A 15913-nucleotide genomic window follows, 5' to 3' on the forward strand; every position below is an offset into this window, starting at 1 on the left:
TGTTATATTTATTATTTGAATTGATCTAAATGCAACATGATTTTGAAGCATGCATGTACTGAAAGTTTGGGAAGGCTGATTCATTAAAAAAAGAAAAAATAAAACCTTTTCAATGCACCCGTTTTTTAAAAAATCTCTCCAAGCCATACTCTCACTGCTTTATTCAACTGGTCTGTCTGAACAAAAGCAGAAATTATTCATACCATACTTATCCAATTCAGCACTCCTTAGGTACAATTTCAGGAAAAAAGAACAAGAGAAACAGTGTTTCCACAGTTTATTTTAGCAGATAATTATTTAAACAAATAAGAATAAGCCATTATAAACAACCAAACAATAGAAGAAAAATAGCTTCTAATTTTTCTAATTTGTTTCAGGCCAAAAAAGTAAAGCATACCCTCCAGAGATATTTCACCTGATAGTTTTCTGTGCTGTCTTATACCATTCAACTCTTGCTACGTCAATGTAACAAAAATACCAAGGAAACCCTATGCTGCTGGTATTAACAGAAACTTTAAAGTTAAGAGGGAAAAAAACGTGAAGAACAAATATATAAAAGCTCTCTAACTCCCCAAATGGAACAAATGGTTTACAGAATGTTTTGCTCAATAAGCAGATTGCTCAATAATCTGGTTCTTGACAGATGAACAAAATGAAAAAATAGCAAAATGTAAAAGTGTTACTGTTCTATCAGAAAGAGAAAAAGGGGCTTCCCTGGTGGCACAGTGGTTGAGAGTCCGCCTGCCGATGCAGGGGACACGGGTTCGTGCCCCAGTCCGGGAAGATCCCACATGCGGCGGAGCGGCTGGGCCCGTGAGCCATGGCCGCTGAGCCTGCGCGTCCGGAGCCTGTGCTCCGCAGCGGGAGAGGTCACGGCAGTGAGAGGCCCGCGTACCGCAAAAAAAAAAAAAGAGGAAAAGAACATTTAGTTAGGTCAATAAACTTAGTCACCTAATAAGTCATTGTTCACATCTACTTTCAAGGCTCCCAAAGATTCAAGTCTCTTTTATCAAGAGAATCAAACAAACTAAAATCCAACAGTGAAACTTCTAAGAGATTCATTTTTAGTGAGTCAGGACTCAACAGTGGACATGACAGTATTATTTTTGTTAAAGCTGTTAATACATCCAACAAGCTAGAAGTCTCTATGTAGACTTTAAATCACTGTTTCAATGATTCAAACAATGCAAGTCATGAAGGTTCCCCTGCCCTCACACAGAAGTTTTGAATCTATATCAGAAGGCATTAATACACAAAATGCAAAGTAATGTGAAGCAAACAATACAAAATGACATTGCAAGAGATGAAAAGAAGTATAGTTTCATATAGAATACACAATATTTTTTTTTTTAATATACACAGCTTGAGTTAGGAAGTCAAGCAGGAAATCAAGGTTTGAGTCTCAGCTCTGCCACCATCACTAGGTGAATTTTAGTGCAGTTAGTCTGTATGGATTACGTTTTCCCTATCTATAAAACAGATGGTTGGATTCCAACGTTCCTACAATATTGTTCCATAGTATTATGATACAAGTCCACATAAGATTAAAAACCAAAGGAATGATAAAACAGTAAGGGCAGTGCGTTCAAAGGAAAGCAACAACACAGAGAACAGAAAGATCTGGAAGGTTGCACTAAAGGACCAAAAATGAAACTTCAACAAAATTTGCCCTCATTTGCCACTTAATTTAAGGAGGAAAATTCCTTTTAAAGAACGCAGGCTATACGTAGGCAAAGTCTCAACAGATACCAAGGTAGAAAAATACAAAGTCTAAATGAGAACAAGAGATTGGGTTGGTTAGGGTGGACAGCTCCTATAGAGAATTAGTGCCATCATTAGAAAAAACAGGCTTTGAGCAGATTGTTAGAAGGCTGGGAATTCTGAACTATACTCTGTAAATAACAGGGAACTATTGCTGGTTTAACAGTGAGGGCGTTGGAAGCATTATTTTAAGAACAGGCAGAAGGCAGAACATACTGAGTAGGGAGAAAAGACAGGCAGAAAACCCAGTTAAAAGCTAGTGGGAAGGAACAGATATCTGAAAGAAATTTCAGAAAATGGTTGACAAAAATTGGTTAGTGTTAAGTTATGTGGATAGAGGAAGTCAAAGATAAAACCAAGGTTTATGTCTGGGTAATTTAAGGCATGATAAAATCACCAAAACAAAGTCAGCATATGGAATCAGTTTTGAAGGGAAGACTATAAATTCTATCTTTCAAATAAAGTGAGCATCCAAATAGAATTGTTGCCTTATTAAATAATCTTTAAATGTCATTTGTGGCCCTGTCAGCTGTCTTCCTAAAACAGCACAGCAAAGTATTCACGGAGAATTTGTTAAATGCTTAGTTATTTCAAGAGTTTCCTCTAATTCTACTTATTGACCAAACAACTAAATAATCATTTAGTCTTCTGGTGCAGGTAGACAACATTTGGTATTTTTCCATATTATAAAGGTGAGTAAATTGTAAAAATTATTAATTAAACTATAAGAGGGAAAAAATGGACTGCAACTGTATTTATCAATTCTTCCTGACATGTGATTTATAACAATAATCACATCAAATCTACCTTGAGTTTTGGCAGGAAAGTTCTCAAAGATTCAAAAGAAAAATGAACGCAGTGGCATAAAGCATCATTCAATATCTAACAAAATGTTCGAAGCTTTATTTACATGGACCTGAAAGCACTGGTAACATCTGGACTAAAGATAATACTTAGAAAAGTAGAGCAAACAATTTAAAATTTAATACATGAACAAGCACAGCTGAGAAATCTTGAACATTCTGCAAACTGTTCACAGATGACAATTTTCCAAAGAAGAAAATCCCAAAGTTTGTGATCAAGATGAAATAAAACTAATATTAATCAACCAATGCATAGTTCTTGAGTTTCTATCAAACTTTGAATGAGATGCCTGTTTAAGAGCCGACCCCATTGACTCTGTGAACTCGCTGAAGGTTGAGACTTTAGGCACAGTGCTTTCCAAGTGCTTAATAAATTGTATAGTTGGTCTTTCATAAATCTACCAAAGTAAGATTTTTAACAATGAATACCTCTTGCAACACTTACCCGTTCTGACCGGACACTGAGTGAGCTTCTTTGCTCACCACCCAAGATGGGGTTAGAAATTTCTCCTTAACCTTATTCTTTCGTAACTCCCATGGTTTATCACCAAATCTAACGGGGTAGAATTATTTTTAGGTGACTAGTTCATTCGTTCGACACTAATTAGGCGTCTATAATGTCAGAGTTCTCAGTCCCGAACAAAATCCAGCTTCCCGAGCTTCTTACGGCAAATTTAACTTTCATGGACACACATAAGAAAGGTTACAAAACAACTACCGAGATACATTTTCTTTTCTTACCGGATATATTACAACTCAAGTCAAAAGCTCACAGCCCAAGCAACTCGCGTACGAATCTACAGCAGGTCCATAAGATTAAAATAACCCAGCTTTCCCGAGGAGGAGGGAAACGGCTGGGGGTGGGAGGAGGGGCGGGAGGCGCATCCCGAAGACGTCCACCCTCCGCACGGAGAACGGCTCCCTCCCCCTCCTCTCGGGCTGGAGGTGAGCGCGCCCCTTTCTCTCCACTACCACGTCCCTACCTTCGCGGCCTCGGACTGCGCCACAACAGCCGACAGGACTTTTGGGGAGAAAAAGAAACGGGGAAGGGCGCGCGCCTCACACTCGATCTCCCAGCTTCGCAGGGGCGGTCGGCCGCGGCGCTCACCCCAACCCGACGTTCCGGGTATGGACCGGGAGGCCTCGGGGCCGCGCCGCCCGGGGCAGTGGCCAGAGGGTCGCGCGGAGCTCCGAGGCAAACGCCCAGGCCCGGCCGAGCGGCCTCCCCGCCCCCTCCGGCTCAGCTCCGGGCCGGCAGACGACGCCCCGGGGGCTAACTTCACCGGGGAAGAGGAAGCACCGCGGCAAGTAACAGGCTATGTGGATTCCCGGAGCAAGGAAAGGCTGTTCTGTGCGTCTGCCTGCCGGCACAACCGTCTCACCTCCCTTCTGCCGAGCCCGGGTGGCCCCAGCTCACCTGAGGAGGGCACCGGGACGCCGCCGCGGCCGCCGCGATGGCCGTTACGGCACGAGGCCTCCGCTCAGCCGCCGCGTAGCTCTGAAGAGAGGGGCGGGGCGCGCGTGTCGAGAGGGCGGGGCTGCAGCGCCGAATGGTCGCGAGGCCGTGGGCGGATCCGCGCGGGCAGGAAACCCCCTCCCTGCCCAATCCGATAGGCTCAGTCTCCCCTTCCACTGACGCGAAAGCCGTCTGCGCCGCGCTGGGATTGGGCGGGCCCCCTTGTCAATCAAGCGCTGTGCTGGGTGTGGAGCGAGCGGAGGCGGCTCCGCGGAGAGGGAGTGAGAACGCAAGAAGCTCCCTGCTTGACTCTGAGTCTTGTTGCTTTTGTCTCCCCGGCTGTTCTGGCTTATTACTCTGGGCCTTCCTCCTCAGCGCCACAGGAGATTCTACGGCAGAAATGACTGCTTCCCGAGTTCAACCCCGACTGCTCTGGGAGCTTCTTTCTGGTTTCTGCACCAGAAGGTCTTGCCAGCGAAAGGTTCTTAGGGGCGGGGAGCGAAAAAGAAAAAACAAACAAAAAGGCCTGGAAATGGGGACCTGAGAGAAAAATGTAAGACATGTGCTTAATTTGAGCCGCAAACCGAAATAAGCTGAGTCTGAGGGCCTTCAAAGTACCCTGGTTCGTGGGTAGCTTCCCGTCTTGGCTGCGGTAGCTTTGCTGTGAGGGGAACAGTGACCTTGGGTGCCGGGTCTGCCCATTCTTAGCGGCCCAGCCCCAGCCGTCAATAAGTTGGTTCTCTTGAAACCCCCGCTGCAGCCCCCAATCACCTGCCTCGTTTCTTCCCAGACATCTCTGGGGCTCTGCTTAGGTGATGCCCCCTTAGGGAAGCCTGCTGGGGTGCACAGGTATTTTCCCCATCCTGCTGTTGAAAGGGCCTGTCCATACCCCTACCTGATTGTAAACTCAATTAAGTCAGGAACCATGTCAGTATTCAGTTTTTACCCAGTGCCTAGCACATGGTAGATCGTCAGTAAATATTGTTTAAAGCATGAATACATCTTCCATTCCCATTTTAAATCCTGGTCCTGACTGTAAATTCCAAGAGTTTACGCTTTTCTGTATTTAACTTCAAAATTATTCGTTTGGGTCCTGATAGAGGAATTTGGTTCTCTTGCCAGATATAGGATCACAAGGTCAAGCACAAATCACCCATGGTCCCTTCCTGGCCTCAAGTTCACTGGGGCAAATGGACCACGAAATTCTGGGCAAGTACTCTGTCTATATCCCATAATTAGCATCTAAAGTCAATAATATTAAGTGAATTTTGGATTTATTCTGAGGGTCTAAATACCTGTGTATATTTTATCATGGCTGATGTGGACTGAATTGTGTTCCCTCTCAAAATTCATATGTTGAAGCCCTAACCCCCCAATGTGACTGTATTTGGAGATAGGGCCTTTGAAAGGTAGTTAAGGTTAACTGAGGTGATAAGAGTGGGGCCCTAATCCTGTAGGATTAGTGTCTTTATAAGAAGAGACAACAGAGAGATTGCTTTCTGTCTTCACAACAAGAAGACACAGTGAGAAGACAGCCATGTGCAAACAAGGAAGAGAGCTCTCACGAGAAACTAACCATACTGGCACCCAGATGTCAGACTTCTAGTCTCCAAAACTGTGAGAAATTAAATTGTTGTTTAAGCCACAGTCTGTGGCATTTTGTTATAGCAGCCCAAGCTGTCTAATACAATAGTTTTATTTGTTGATACATATTATAAAGTTTATGGATTGAGATATTATTACATTCATTTTTGAAACTATATAAACCGTTGTCCAGAGGTTGAAACTATTTCTCCAAAATCACATGGCAAACTGTTAGCTACACCTGGCTCAATTCAATTCTAGTTACATGTGATGGGATTAGGGAGTGTGAATACAAATATAACAGGTAAAATATTCCTTGCCATCAGGTAGCTTATATCACTGCCTTAAGTGGGGAAATTAAACCCAGAAAAAATATGCTGAAGTCATAAGTTTAGATTTTATTTTGTATGGGAATATGTATTTTGAATGGGCCAATGATCTGAACAGACCCTTTGTGAGATTTTGATCCAGATCTATTGACTACTGTGTGCCATCTATTTAAGCAGTAGAAGAAGTAAGGGAGAGAGCTTTTTCATAAAAGGATTTTAGTTCCCTGTAAATATGTGTTTTTCTTTTAATCTTCCTTTAAAAGTTCCCTCATCACCCTTTCTTACCAGGAACTCTTAAAAAAAAAAGAAAGAGAAACTAGAAAGATATAAGAAAAAGAGAAGGAATTGAAGAAGAAAAATAAGGAAACAGCAATGAGAGAGGAAAGCATTGGGTGGAAGGGTAGATAGACAGAAAGTCATATATTGCAGTATGGTGTACTTAGAAGAATGGAGTCCATGTTCGTAAGGGGTGGGAGTTGTCCCAGAGACCTCCTTTCACACAGTCTGTCTCCCCAACTTCCAAATGTAAACATGCGCTTGGCTGCTTCTTTCTCTCTTTTAAAAGCACAACTCAAACCAAAAATAGGAATCAACCCTGCTTATCCGTTATGAGTGGACTAGGAACTAGCCAGGATCAGGCAACAACATTTAGGTCAAAACTTATGACCTATGGACTAGAAATGGGGCCTCAGATACGGGTAGCTAATCTGTCTAGGATAAAAACATGTAGACAGTTCACTTCATTCATTCCAAAGGAAAGAATCTGGGAAGAAAAGGAAAGGAAAAATGAGCCTCCATGTCTTAAGACCTTTCCCAGGAAACTATGGAGGGCTTATTGTTGGAAATGCTTAAAACTTCCCTGGTGGCACAGTGGTTAAGAATCTGCCTGCCAATGCAGGGGACACAGGTTCGAGCCCTGGTCCAGGAAGATCCCACGTGCCGCGGAGCAACTAAGCCCATGGACCACAACTACTGAGCTTGCGCTCTAGAGCCCACGAGCCACAACTACTGAAGCCCGCACGCCTAGAGCCTGTGCTCTGCAACAGGAGAAGCCACCGCAATGAGAAGCCCACACACCGCAAGGAAGAGTAGCCCGCACTCGCGGCAACTAGAGAAAGCCTGTGCGCAGCAACGAAGGCCCAACGCAGCCAAAAATAAAATTTTAAAAAAAGAGAGAATGATCTGGTTTAGCATCACTGTAAGGACTATTTGGGACAAAAAAAAACCTATCTACTAATCAGTAAGAAGAAAGTAATCACAGGCTTGACTGTGAAGTATAGAAATTAGTGGACCCTGGTAACTAAATTCAGTTTCTATACTGAGTAATGTTAGTGTTTTATGGTAATTAATTCAACAAAAATTGATTGAGTCCACTCTGTGGTAAGCAGTACAATAGATACCAGAGGCCTAAAAATCAGTCCTCAACTTAAAGGAGCTCCATTCAATGTCAGAGAATTAGATTTAAACAGGTACTTATTTGTATAGTAAATACAGCAATAGATATGTACAGGGGGACATTAGTCCACAGGGGAAGGGGTGTGTGTGGTCAAGCTAGTCAGGCAAGTAAGTAGGCAAAGAAGAGAGGATCTTTCCACATAGAGGGGCCTGCGTTAAAAAAAAAAAAAAAAAGGTATTACACAATAGTAGAATATTGCTAGAGCAGAAGATGACTAAAAGTGTAAACAAGAGTGGGTTATGCAAGTTAAGGGCCTTAGACTTTATCCTATAGGCAATGAGAAGCCATCAAAGGGTTTTCTTACAGCACTTTAAACTGTCATTCTGTTGTTTTCTGGCCTCTACTCTTTCTGATAAGAAGCCAGATGTAATTCTTATCATTGTTTTCTTGTGTGTCATATATCTTTTCCTCTGGCTGCTTTTAAGATTTTGTTTCTTTATCTTTGTTTATCAGTAGTTACACTATGTTTCCAGGTGTGATTTTCTTTGTATTTATGATGCTGGGGGTTCACTTATTTCCCTGGATCTGCAGATTGCTGGTTGTTGTATCTTTTTACCCAATTTGGAAGACTTTTGGCCAGTATTTCTTCAAATCTTTTTTTATGCCCCATTCTCTCTCTTCTTCTGTGACTACACTTACACTTATACTAGACTTCTTACCCCTTAGTACAGGTCATTCCAGGCTCTGTTCATTTTTTTTTTTTTCAAATCTTTTTGTTTCTGTGCTTCAGTTTGGGTAATTTCTATTGAGAGCCAGTTATTCCTGAAAAATCTGAATGTTAACATTTTCCAAAAGCACAAACACCCTAAAAATGACTTTGGGTTCCTTTTGGGGTATCTTTGAAGGCATATTAGGAGAACAGAAATCACAAGATATTACAACAGAGAACATAGTATTGGGTGTTGATGGACTGGAAAAGCAAAAAGGAAACACTGAAGCAGCCCAGATATGATAACTATAGAGAGCAGCTAGAACCCCTAGGAGTAGTGAAAAAGAGGAATCAAGGTTGGATCATCAGGTCTCAGGAGCTCAGAGGAATGACTTGCTGACCTGTAGCTTATACCCCTGGGAGGATGCTGTGCAACTGGTCCTGCTGCTACTGAGAGGGAGATGATGAGGCTGGGTAGCGGGTGGAGGAGTGCCAAAAGAAGCTTAAGGCTGAGATCAATTGCTGCTTCTGGACCAAAGGGCTCTTGCTTATTGCGGGGGTAAAAATGACAGAAACTGCAAGCAAACAGAAAGAAGGAAGTCCTTTATCCTCTCTGTTTTACAGTCTCCCTCTAATGCCCTTTATTGGTGGAACCTAGTGAGACCAGCTGGCATAGGAAAAATGTAGTTTGCAGGGTCTGAGTCATAGCATCACAGAGGAGAGTTATAGATGGGTGTATTTGAAGTTAAGATAGCTCAATAACGATAGCTTAATAAGCAATACCATATCAACATTTGTTTGTGCTAAATTAGTCAAAAATTCCCAAATTAGACCCAAATTATTGTTACTCTATGTGGTTTTACAGACTTTTAAGCTCTTCTGAAAAGAATCTCAGGACACAAAGTTTTCAGTTTTCTGCTGTACTATGATTACTGTTAGTGTCTTTTTCAGGGGTAAGGAGTACCTTTACTGCAGCTCACACATATACTTACTACATAAACAAGGGCAGGTTTGGAAGAGATCTGCATAACTGAGGATGAGTAGACCCTCCCCCCAACATTCTATCTCCCACCATAAGGCACAAAATGGCATAGACTAAGTAGAGCTGGCAGGAATCCAAGCTTTTCCCTACCTCCATTTACTATGCATTGCCTAATGTGGCCTCAGCAAGGGGAAGACCAATTTCTTCTAAGGTAGGACAACCACCACTGCCAGTGAAAAACCAGCTCCTTTCCTTCGTTCCCTCTTTCTTGCCTCAACTCACTCAAGCTACTTTACCAAGCCCAATCACCTCTAGTTTTCTAATGCAAATAGGTGACAAAACAGGGCTTGGTATTCAGCATTTCACCTTATAGATTTTTGAATATCGAAGGATTTTTGTTGAACATTTATAGAACATTGGGCATGAACTTTTTACTAATTTTTGAACTTCAGGACCACAGAATTTCCATCTGAAAGAAGTCATTTCTTCAAGTCTTATGTTCTTTAGTGATAAAAGTTAACATTCTCTACCCTTTTATTATTTATAATAAATAATCATTTTTATAATAAAAATTGCCTTATTATTAACAGCAAAGAGACCAGATTCATGATATTCCACATAATTTAGTATATGTTTTTAATTTATTAGACTAGAATAAATTTTTCCACGTCTGCATATATTAATTATATAGCACTCTGTCAGTTATACAACATATTTCCAGATGAACATTAAAATGTCTGTGTACCTATTAATAACTGAACATTAACAAGATAATAATCAGGTATTCACTTAATGGGAGAGTCTAGTATTTCCTGATAATCCTGCCTTCTTAAATTCCTCCAGTAAAGTTTATAGCCAGCAAGGACAAAAACACTAATCATAATGATTACCCCTCCAAAGACATCATAGACACTAGGAAATATATGTAACACTAGAAGCTGCAACACCATGGCTACCACAATCTCCAGATGTTGCACGGTGCTGACCAAAGCTGGATGGAATTTGTCCAAGGCATAATAAACTCCTAAGAAGGCTGCAGTAGAACAAATGCATATAGCAATGAGATAACTCCAGGTTTCTCCATCTAATGGGATGATGGGTTCTTGAAGAATGAACATAGTAGATACTCCCCAGACTGTCCCAGTCCAACCAAAGGTAAACAGTGCAGTCCACATGCTGATCTTCTCCTTAATGGATCTGTATACTATCATGGAAAGAGCAGTGGTCAGTCCAGCCATCACGGTCATAGTGTACCCAAAGGCTTCTTTCCAGGCATTTAACAAAGAATTATCTTCATCAACAATGTTGGGGATCATGACAAGACAAACACCTAAGATGCTGCAAACAACTGTAGCCGTGTCAACATAAGCCATTTTCTCATCTACAAGTAAAAAAGCCAAAATGGCACTGAAGACTGTGGTTGTGGCTCTCCACATAGTGGTCCCATTGCTGGGAGGAACTATTGAAAATGATGTATAAGCACAGGTGATAGAGATGACATTGCATACACCATAAAAGAAGAGTCGCAATCTGTATCCACTGGGTCCAAAGGGGGCTTCCTGGTAGTAACACACAACTAACACAGATAAGACCTGCAAAACAGAACGGATAAAAATCAGTTCTAGAGATGGAACTTTGGAACGATCAGAAACAAGCCTAGTGATAAGAGCTACACATCCATGAGCCAAAGCAGATCCAAACAGCACTATCCACATTTTTCTGGATTGAAAAATATTTTTTTCTGCAAAACTTTGGAATTGTCCAATCTCATTGGTCATTGGGTCTTCTGTTGGTGGATGTTGAGTATCCATGGTTCCAAAGAAAGTTCTTCCTTTTCTTTTCATTTCACTCAGCAGGCCTTTCTTTGGATTTTCTTCCATAAAATTTCCATAGTCTTCATTGATTTCTTCATATCCATCATCCCCAGGCTGAGGATAATGAGAAGTATATTTCACCATCACCGTGTTTGGGTGTATTTTCACCCGTTTTTTAACTGGATATTTTTTGGAGGGAGAAGTATCCATTTCTTCAGGCAATCAATTCTATTTAAGAGGGAAAAAAAAGACAAATGTACATATTCATCACTTGAAATATAGTTTTAATTTCTATTATAATCATATGTACCAATTCAATAACAGATAGTAGAGGTTGTAACAGGAGTTTTTTTTTAAAAAGTAATAGGAAGAGATGATCTGGCAATATGCCTTATCAGATGTATGAAGCCCAATGAAATTGTCTACCCTTTTTTCACTCTCATCTTAAGTCTGCCCCTATGTCTCATTCTGATTTTTCTTTGTCTCATTAAGCTGTATTTTCTTTACATCACAAACAACTGATATTTTTCCATTTGTTCATTCCTCCCTCTCTATGCATCCAATAAGATAAACACAGAAAAATAAACGACAACATAGATCAAACCTTTCCTTCTCATTGTGTCCATTTGTCTGTATTATAAATTATAATGATTAAGTCCAAATTCTTTTGTATAATCACTTCTGTATGATACCCAAACTAGTCTTACATTACAAATTATAGTGATTTTTTAAAATGTTTATTCTGGCTTCCCATACATTTTCAGATATATGGGATGCACTGAAATTAGAAAATAAATAAAATGGATTTCGTGACATTCATGCATTTTTGCTATATACAGCTTTTCTGATGAGCAACTGGGCAATATGTTTAAGATTTTAACTAAAACTACCCTTTAATTCAGCAATATCACATCTAAGATTTTACCCTAAAGAGATGATCACAAGATGCATTTTACCTTATGTTTTTTTTTAAAAAAAGGAAAAAATAAGAGTACATATTTATGTTTGTTTATATAATATAAAAAGTATAACAAATGAATTATGGAAAGAGACAAAGGAAGCTAATAATCATTGGGGTGGGACAGGAAACAAGAATAGAAGGAAACATTTTTACTGTATACTTTTTACTATATTTTTTGAATCATGATAATTGTTTAAAATTAAATTACAAACTAAAAAGAAAAGTTCATCTGTTATTGAGAAAAAGAGAGCATACAAAAAGGTGGGGAAAATGTATGAATAGGAGAGTTCATTGTAGCTTACCAGAATGACCCTCGATACTATGCTATGCAGCCATTAAAAATGACAATGCGGATCTTTACTGACATAGAAGGATGTCCATGACATATAAAGGATTTGCCATAGTTCTGGCATATAGTAAACTCTCAATGAATATTAATAAATTCAGCTTCCTTTCACCTATAATTAACTCTTTTGAAACACTGGGTGTCTTCTACAATGTTATTCTTTCTTTGAGACCTGTATTTGTTCACTTAGTTCTCTTTAGTTCTTTCCCCTCTCCCCAAGAACAATTTCCTATTTCCTTCCCAATTATTTCTCCCCTCCCCTCTAAAACATAAAAATTTTTAAAAAGGAAACCTTCTTATTTTTTGTCTTCATGACATATTCCCTGTTGCTTGCCAAAAACTCACCAGTTCTAGGATCTTAAACCATGGTCCAGAAATCAAATCCTATTTTGTTCTTTAACACCATCTGGGTAAACCAACTGTTCCTATTTACTCCTTTCTCTTCTAAATGACACCACCTTCAGTTGGAAGAGTCATTTTAAAAAACACCACCTGTGCCTCCAAGCCCTTCAGTTCCTAGCATGGACCCCCCCACTTGCAGTCCTTCATGCATATTGCTATCAGGCTAATCTCTTTTTTCAACTTTTATTAGGATATTTCCACTTCAAATCATGACTTTAGCTTCAATAATCACAAACTGAATTAACAGTCTTGGTCTCCCAAATAGATTTTCCTTCCCTAAATTCCTCACTTATGTTTGAAATACCACCATCTTTCTAGTTCCCCAAGCTAGAAACCAAGGAATACTCAATTATCCTTTCTGCCATCACACTCTATTTGGTCATCAATCTTATTGTTTTTGTCTTTGAAATATTTCTCAGATTTTTCCTTTCTCCTCCAATTCCATTTTACCTTTGTGATTCTGGATCAGGTTTTTATGAATTCCCATCTAGAATATTGCAACAGCATCCTGACTAGCCCTCTTGGATCCCAGTCCTTCTCCCCTAAAATCCAACTATATTATACCACTGTCACATTAATGCCTTTAACAGATTCAAAACAAAACAAAAAACTTCCCTCAAGCTTTCCATTCAAGAACCTACAAGCTTTCCTACCAACTACGTCATTGGTCTCAACTCCTCTGCCTAACTCTCAAGACCCTGCCTAGTCTAGCCCCTATCGATACTTAGCTCCTTAACAAACATACTTTGCTCTGATCAGTCCAGTGTTCTCCCTGTCCTGACTCCCCACATGTACAGGTTTCTCTAAGCTTTTATTCTCACTAGCTTCCCCTCTGCTCCCACTTTCTAAATACTGCTCATCTTTTAAGGAGGCCCAGTCCAAATCTTGCCTTTTAGAAACAAGCCTTCCCTGACCACTCTAGCCACTTATTTTTTTCTTCTTTGTTTAACATCTGCAGTAGTTCTTCTAATTTTTGTAATCTCATCATTTTGTTATTTAGTTGTCTCAATCAGTGGAATTTTGTCTCCAGTCATTGTACCCAAATTTGCTGTTAAATCTCTTTTCCTTGCTAGTCAGCAAATATCTTAATGATACCTCAGTTAGATCCCATAACTTCCCACTTGCTTAAAATTGTTAAAGTTGTGTCTTATATCCTTTCAAAGCTTTCCCCTTCCCACTGCAGGCCAGATTTGTAGCCCCAGGGGCACAAATAGGGGAAGGACGTATTCTGTTGGTTTACTCCTTCTCCCTTTCCCTCCTTTTGGAGTCCTTGGGAGGGCAGTATGGTCTACCTCTGGGACACTTCCTCCATCTCTCTAGGCTCCAGCTCCCCTGGTGTATTGGCACAGGGAAGAAGGAAAAGGAAAGGACACATATCTCATACAGTGGCTGCTGTTGTGTGATGGCTTTTTGATATATAAACTTGGCTAGGCTGAACTACATTCTCTAGTTATTTAATCAAACACTAATATAAGTGCTGCTATGAAGGTTTTTGCAGATGTGATAGAAGTCCCTAATCAGTTGACTTTAAGTTAATAAAAGAAAGACTATCCTGGGTGGGCCTGACCTAATCAAGTAAGCCCTTCCAAAAACGGATTAGGCTTTCCATGATTTCACAGATTCCAAACAATTCATACCATTGGGGTTCTAGCCTGCTCATGACCTTCCTTTCCTTACTACCTGTGGACAAGAAGCTTTGGCCTTTGCTCATGGGTTCCAACATGCTCCTGATCTTTTCTTTCTGACTGCCTGCCCTACAGACTACAAACTTCCTTATCCAGCCACCACAGTTACATTAGCCAATTCCGTGTAATAAATCTCCTATTGGTTCTGTGTCTCAGGTTGAACCCTGACTCTAATACATGGTGAAATTCTCTCTTTGATTATTGTCTTTGTTTCTGTGCTAACTCTGATAGGCCATTGATACTCTGTAGGTTGCAGGCATCCAAATGCAGGCTATCTTACGTAAGTTCTGTAGAGCCTCCCCAGTGCACAAATTCCTGATGTGGGGGAGTCTCCTGCCCTGGGGCTATGGCCCACAGGTTTTTGCTTTTTTTTAAAATTTTATTTATTTATTTATTTTTGGCTGTGTTGGGTCTTTGTTTCTGTGCGAGGGCTTTCTCTAGTTGTGGCAAGCAGGGGCCACTCTTCATCGCGGTGCATGGGCCTCTCACTGTCGCGGCGGCCTCTCTTGTTGCGGAGCACAAGCTCCAGACGCGCAGGCTCAGTAGTTGTGGCTCACGGGCCTAGTTGCTCTGCGGCATGTGGGATCTTCCCAGACCAGGGCTTGAACCCGTGTCCCCTGCATTGGCAGGCAGATTCTCAACCACTGTGCCACCAGGGAAGCCCAGCCCACAGGTTTTTGCTGTTTGGGTCCTCTTGCCGCGTGGGCAGTTCTCTTGGTTAGGCACCAAAAGTATTCACTTGACCCCAGGAAAGTCACATATCCTTACCACTCCAGTGAGTATATAGGCCACTCACCACTGCCCCCTTCTCTCCAATTTTCTCTTTCCTCGAGCAAGCAAAGAGCAAATTAAAATGTGCTGTCTAAGCAAACTTCCAATTGGAGAACGAGAAAGCACACCCAATCATTGTAAATAATGATCTGGTAACTTTCACCCTCAGTTGGCTCTAAGGAGGAACATCCCTGTCCCCTCCCCATTAGGAAAAAGCACAACATTCTTCTTAGACCAAGGACCCACAATAGATAATATGATCCCTTTGACAGACTGCATTTTCCAAAGAGAGTCACTAGTCTAGTATCTCCCATACTACTTGTCTGGTTTTGTAAAATGTAAGTTTGACATTATTAAATAGAGAGGTAGGGTCTATATTCCCTCCCATTAAAAGTAGCCCTGATTTTGTGACTGTTTCAACGAATAGAGTATGGTAAAAGTGACCTATTATGACTTCTGAGGCTAGGACATAAAAGGAAATATAGCTATTCCTTCCTAGCTGCAATACTTGTGCTTGGAGCTCTGAGCCACCAAGTAAGCAGTCTGACTGCTCTGAAGTCACCATGCTGTAAGGAAGCTCAAACTAGCCCATGTAGAGAAACCACATGGAGAGGTCCTGAGACCACCTGAAGAGAGAGAAATTCCTGGTAAGCCCCCAGCTGCTCCAGCCCCCTGCTGTTCGAACTCCAGCCACCCATCTGTCTTCAAGTATATAAGAGACCCTGAGTCAGGATTGCCCTGCCAAGTCCTTTCCAAATTCCTGATCTATAGAAACCATGATAGATAATAAAATGATTGTTGTCGTTTTAAGCCACTAAGCTTTGGAGTGATTTGTTACCTGCAATAGATAACTG

At 41.0% G+C, this 15913-nt stretch overlaps 2 protein-coding genes across 4 annotated transcripts in view; both read right to left on the minus strand.

Annotated features, from left to right (window-relative positions):
- Window positions 1–4137, minus strand: part of NCK1 (NCK adaptor protein 1) — a 92998-nt gene extending 88861 nt beyond the window's left edge. For 2 of the 3 annotated variants that reach the window (XR_014296740.1, XM_082654311.1), the window contains exon 1: window positions 4042–4137. The gene's annotated coding sequence lies outside the window, so the exon portion shown is untranslated. Of the gene's footprint in view, window positions 1–4006 lie in introns of all 3 variants that reach the window. The other variant, XR_014296741.1, reaches the window with a different exon arrangement.
- A 5690-nt stretch (window positions 4138–9827) lies between these two features.
- Window positions 9828–11110, minus strand: SLC35G2 (solute carrier family 35 member G2). Its single transcript, XM_082654712.1, has one exon. The coding sequence runs from the start codon at window positions 11102–11104 to the stop codon at window positions 9866–9868; it is 1239 nt and encodes a 412-aa protein (XP_082510838.1). The 5' UTR covers window positions 11105–11110; the 3' UTR covers window positions 9828–9865.
- Between the last annotated feature and the right edge of the window lie 4803 nt (window positions 11111–15913).

The sequence above is a fragment of the Grampus griseus genome (assembly GCF_964374135.1).
Source record: "Grampus griseus genome assembly, chromosome: 5".
Taxonomy (NCBI): Eukaryota; Metazoa; Chordata; class Mammalia; order Artiodactyla; family Delphinidae; genus Grampus; species Grampus griseus.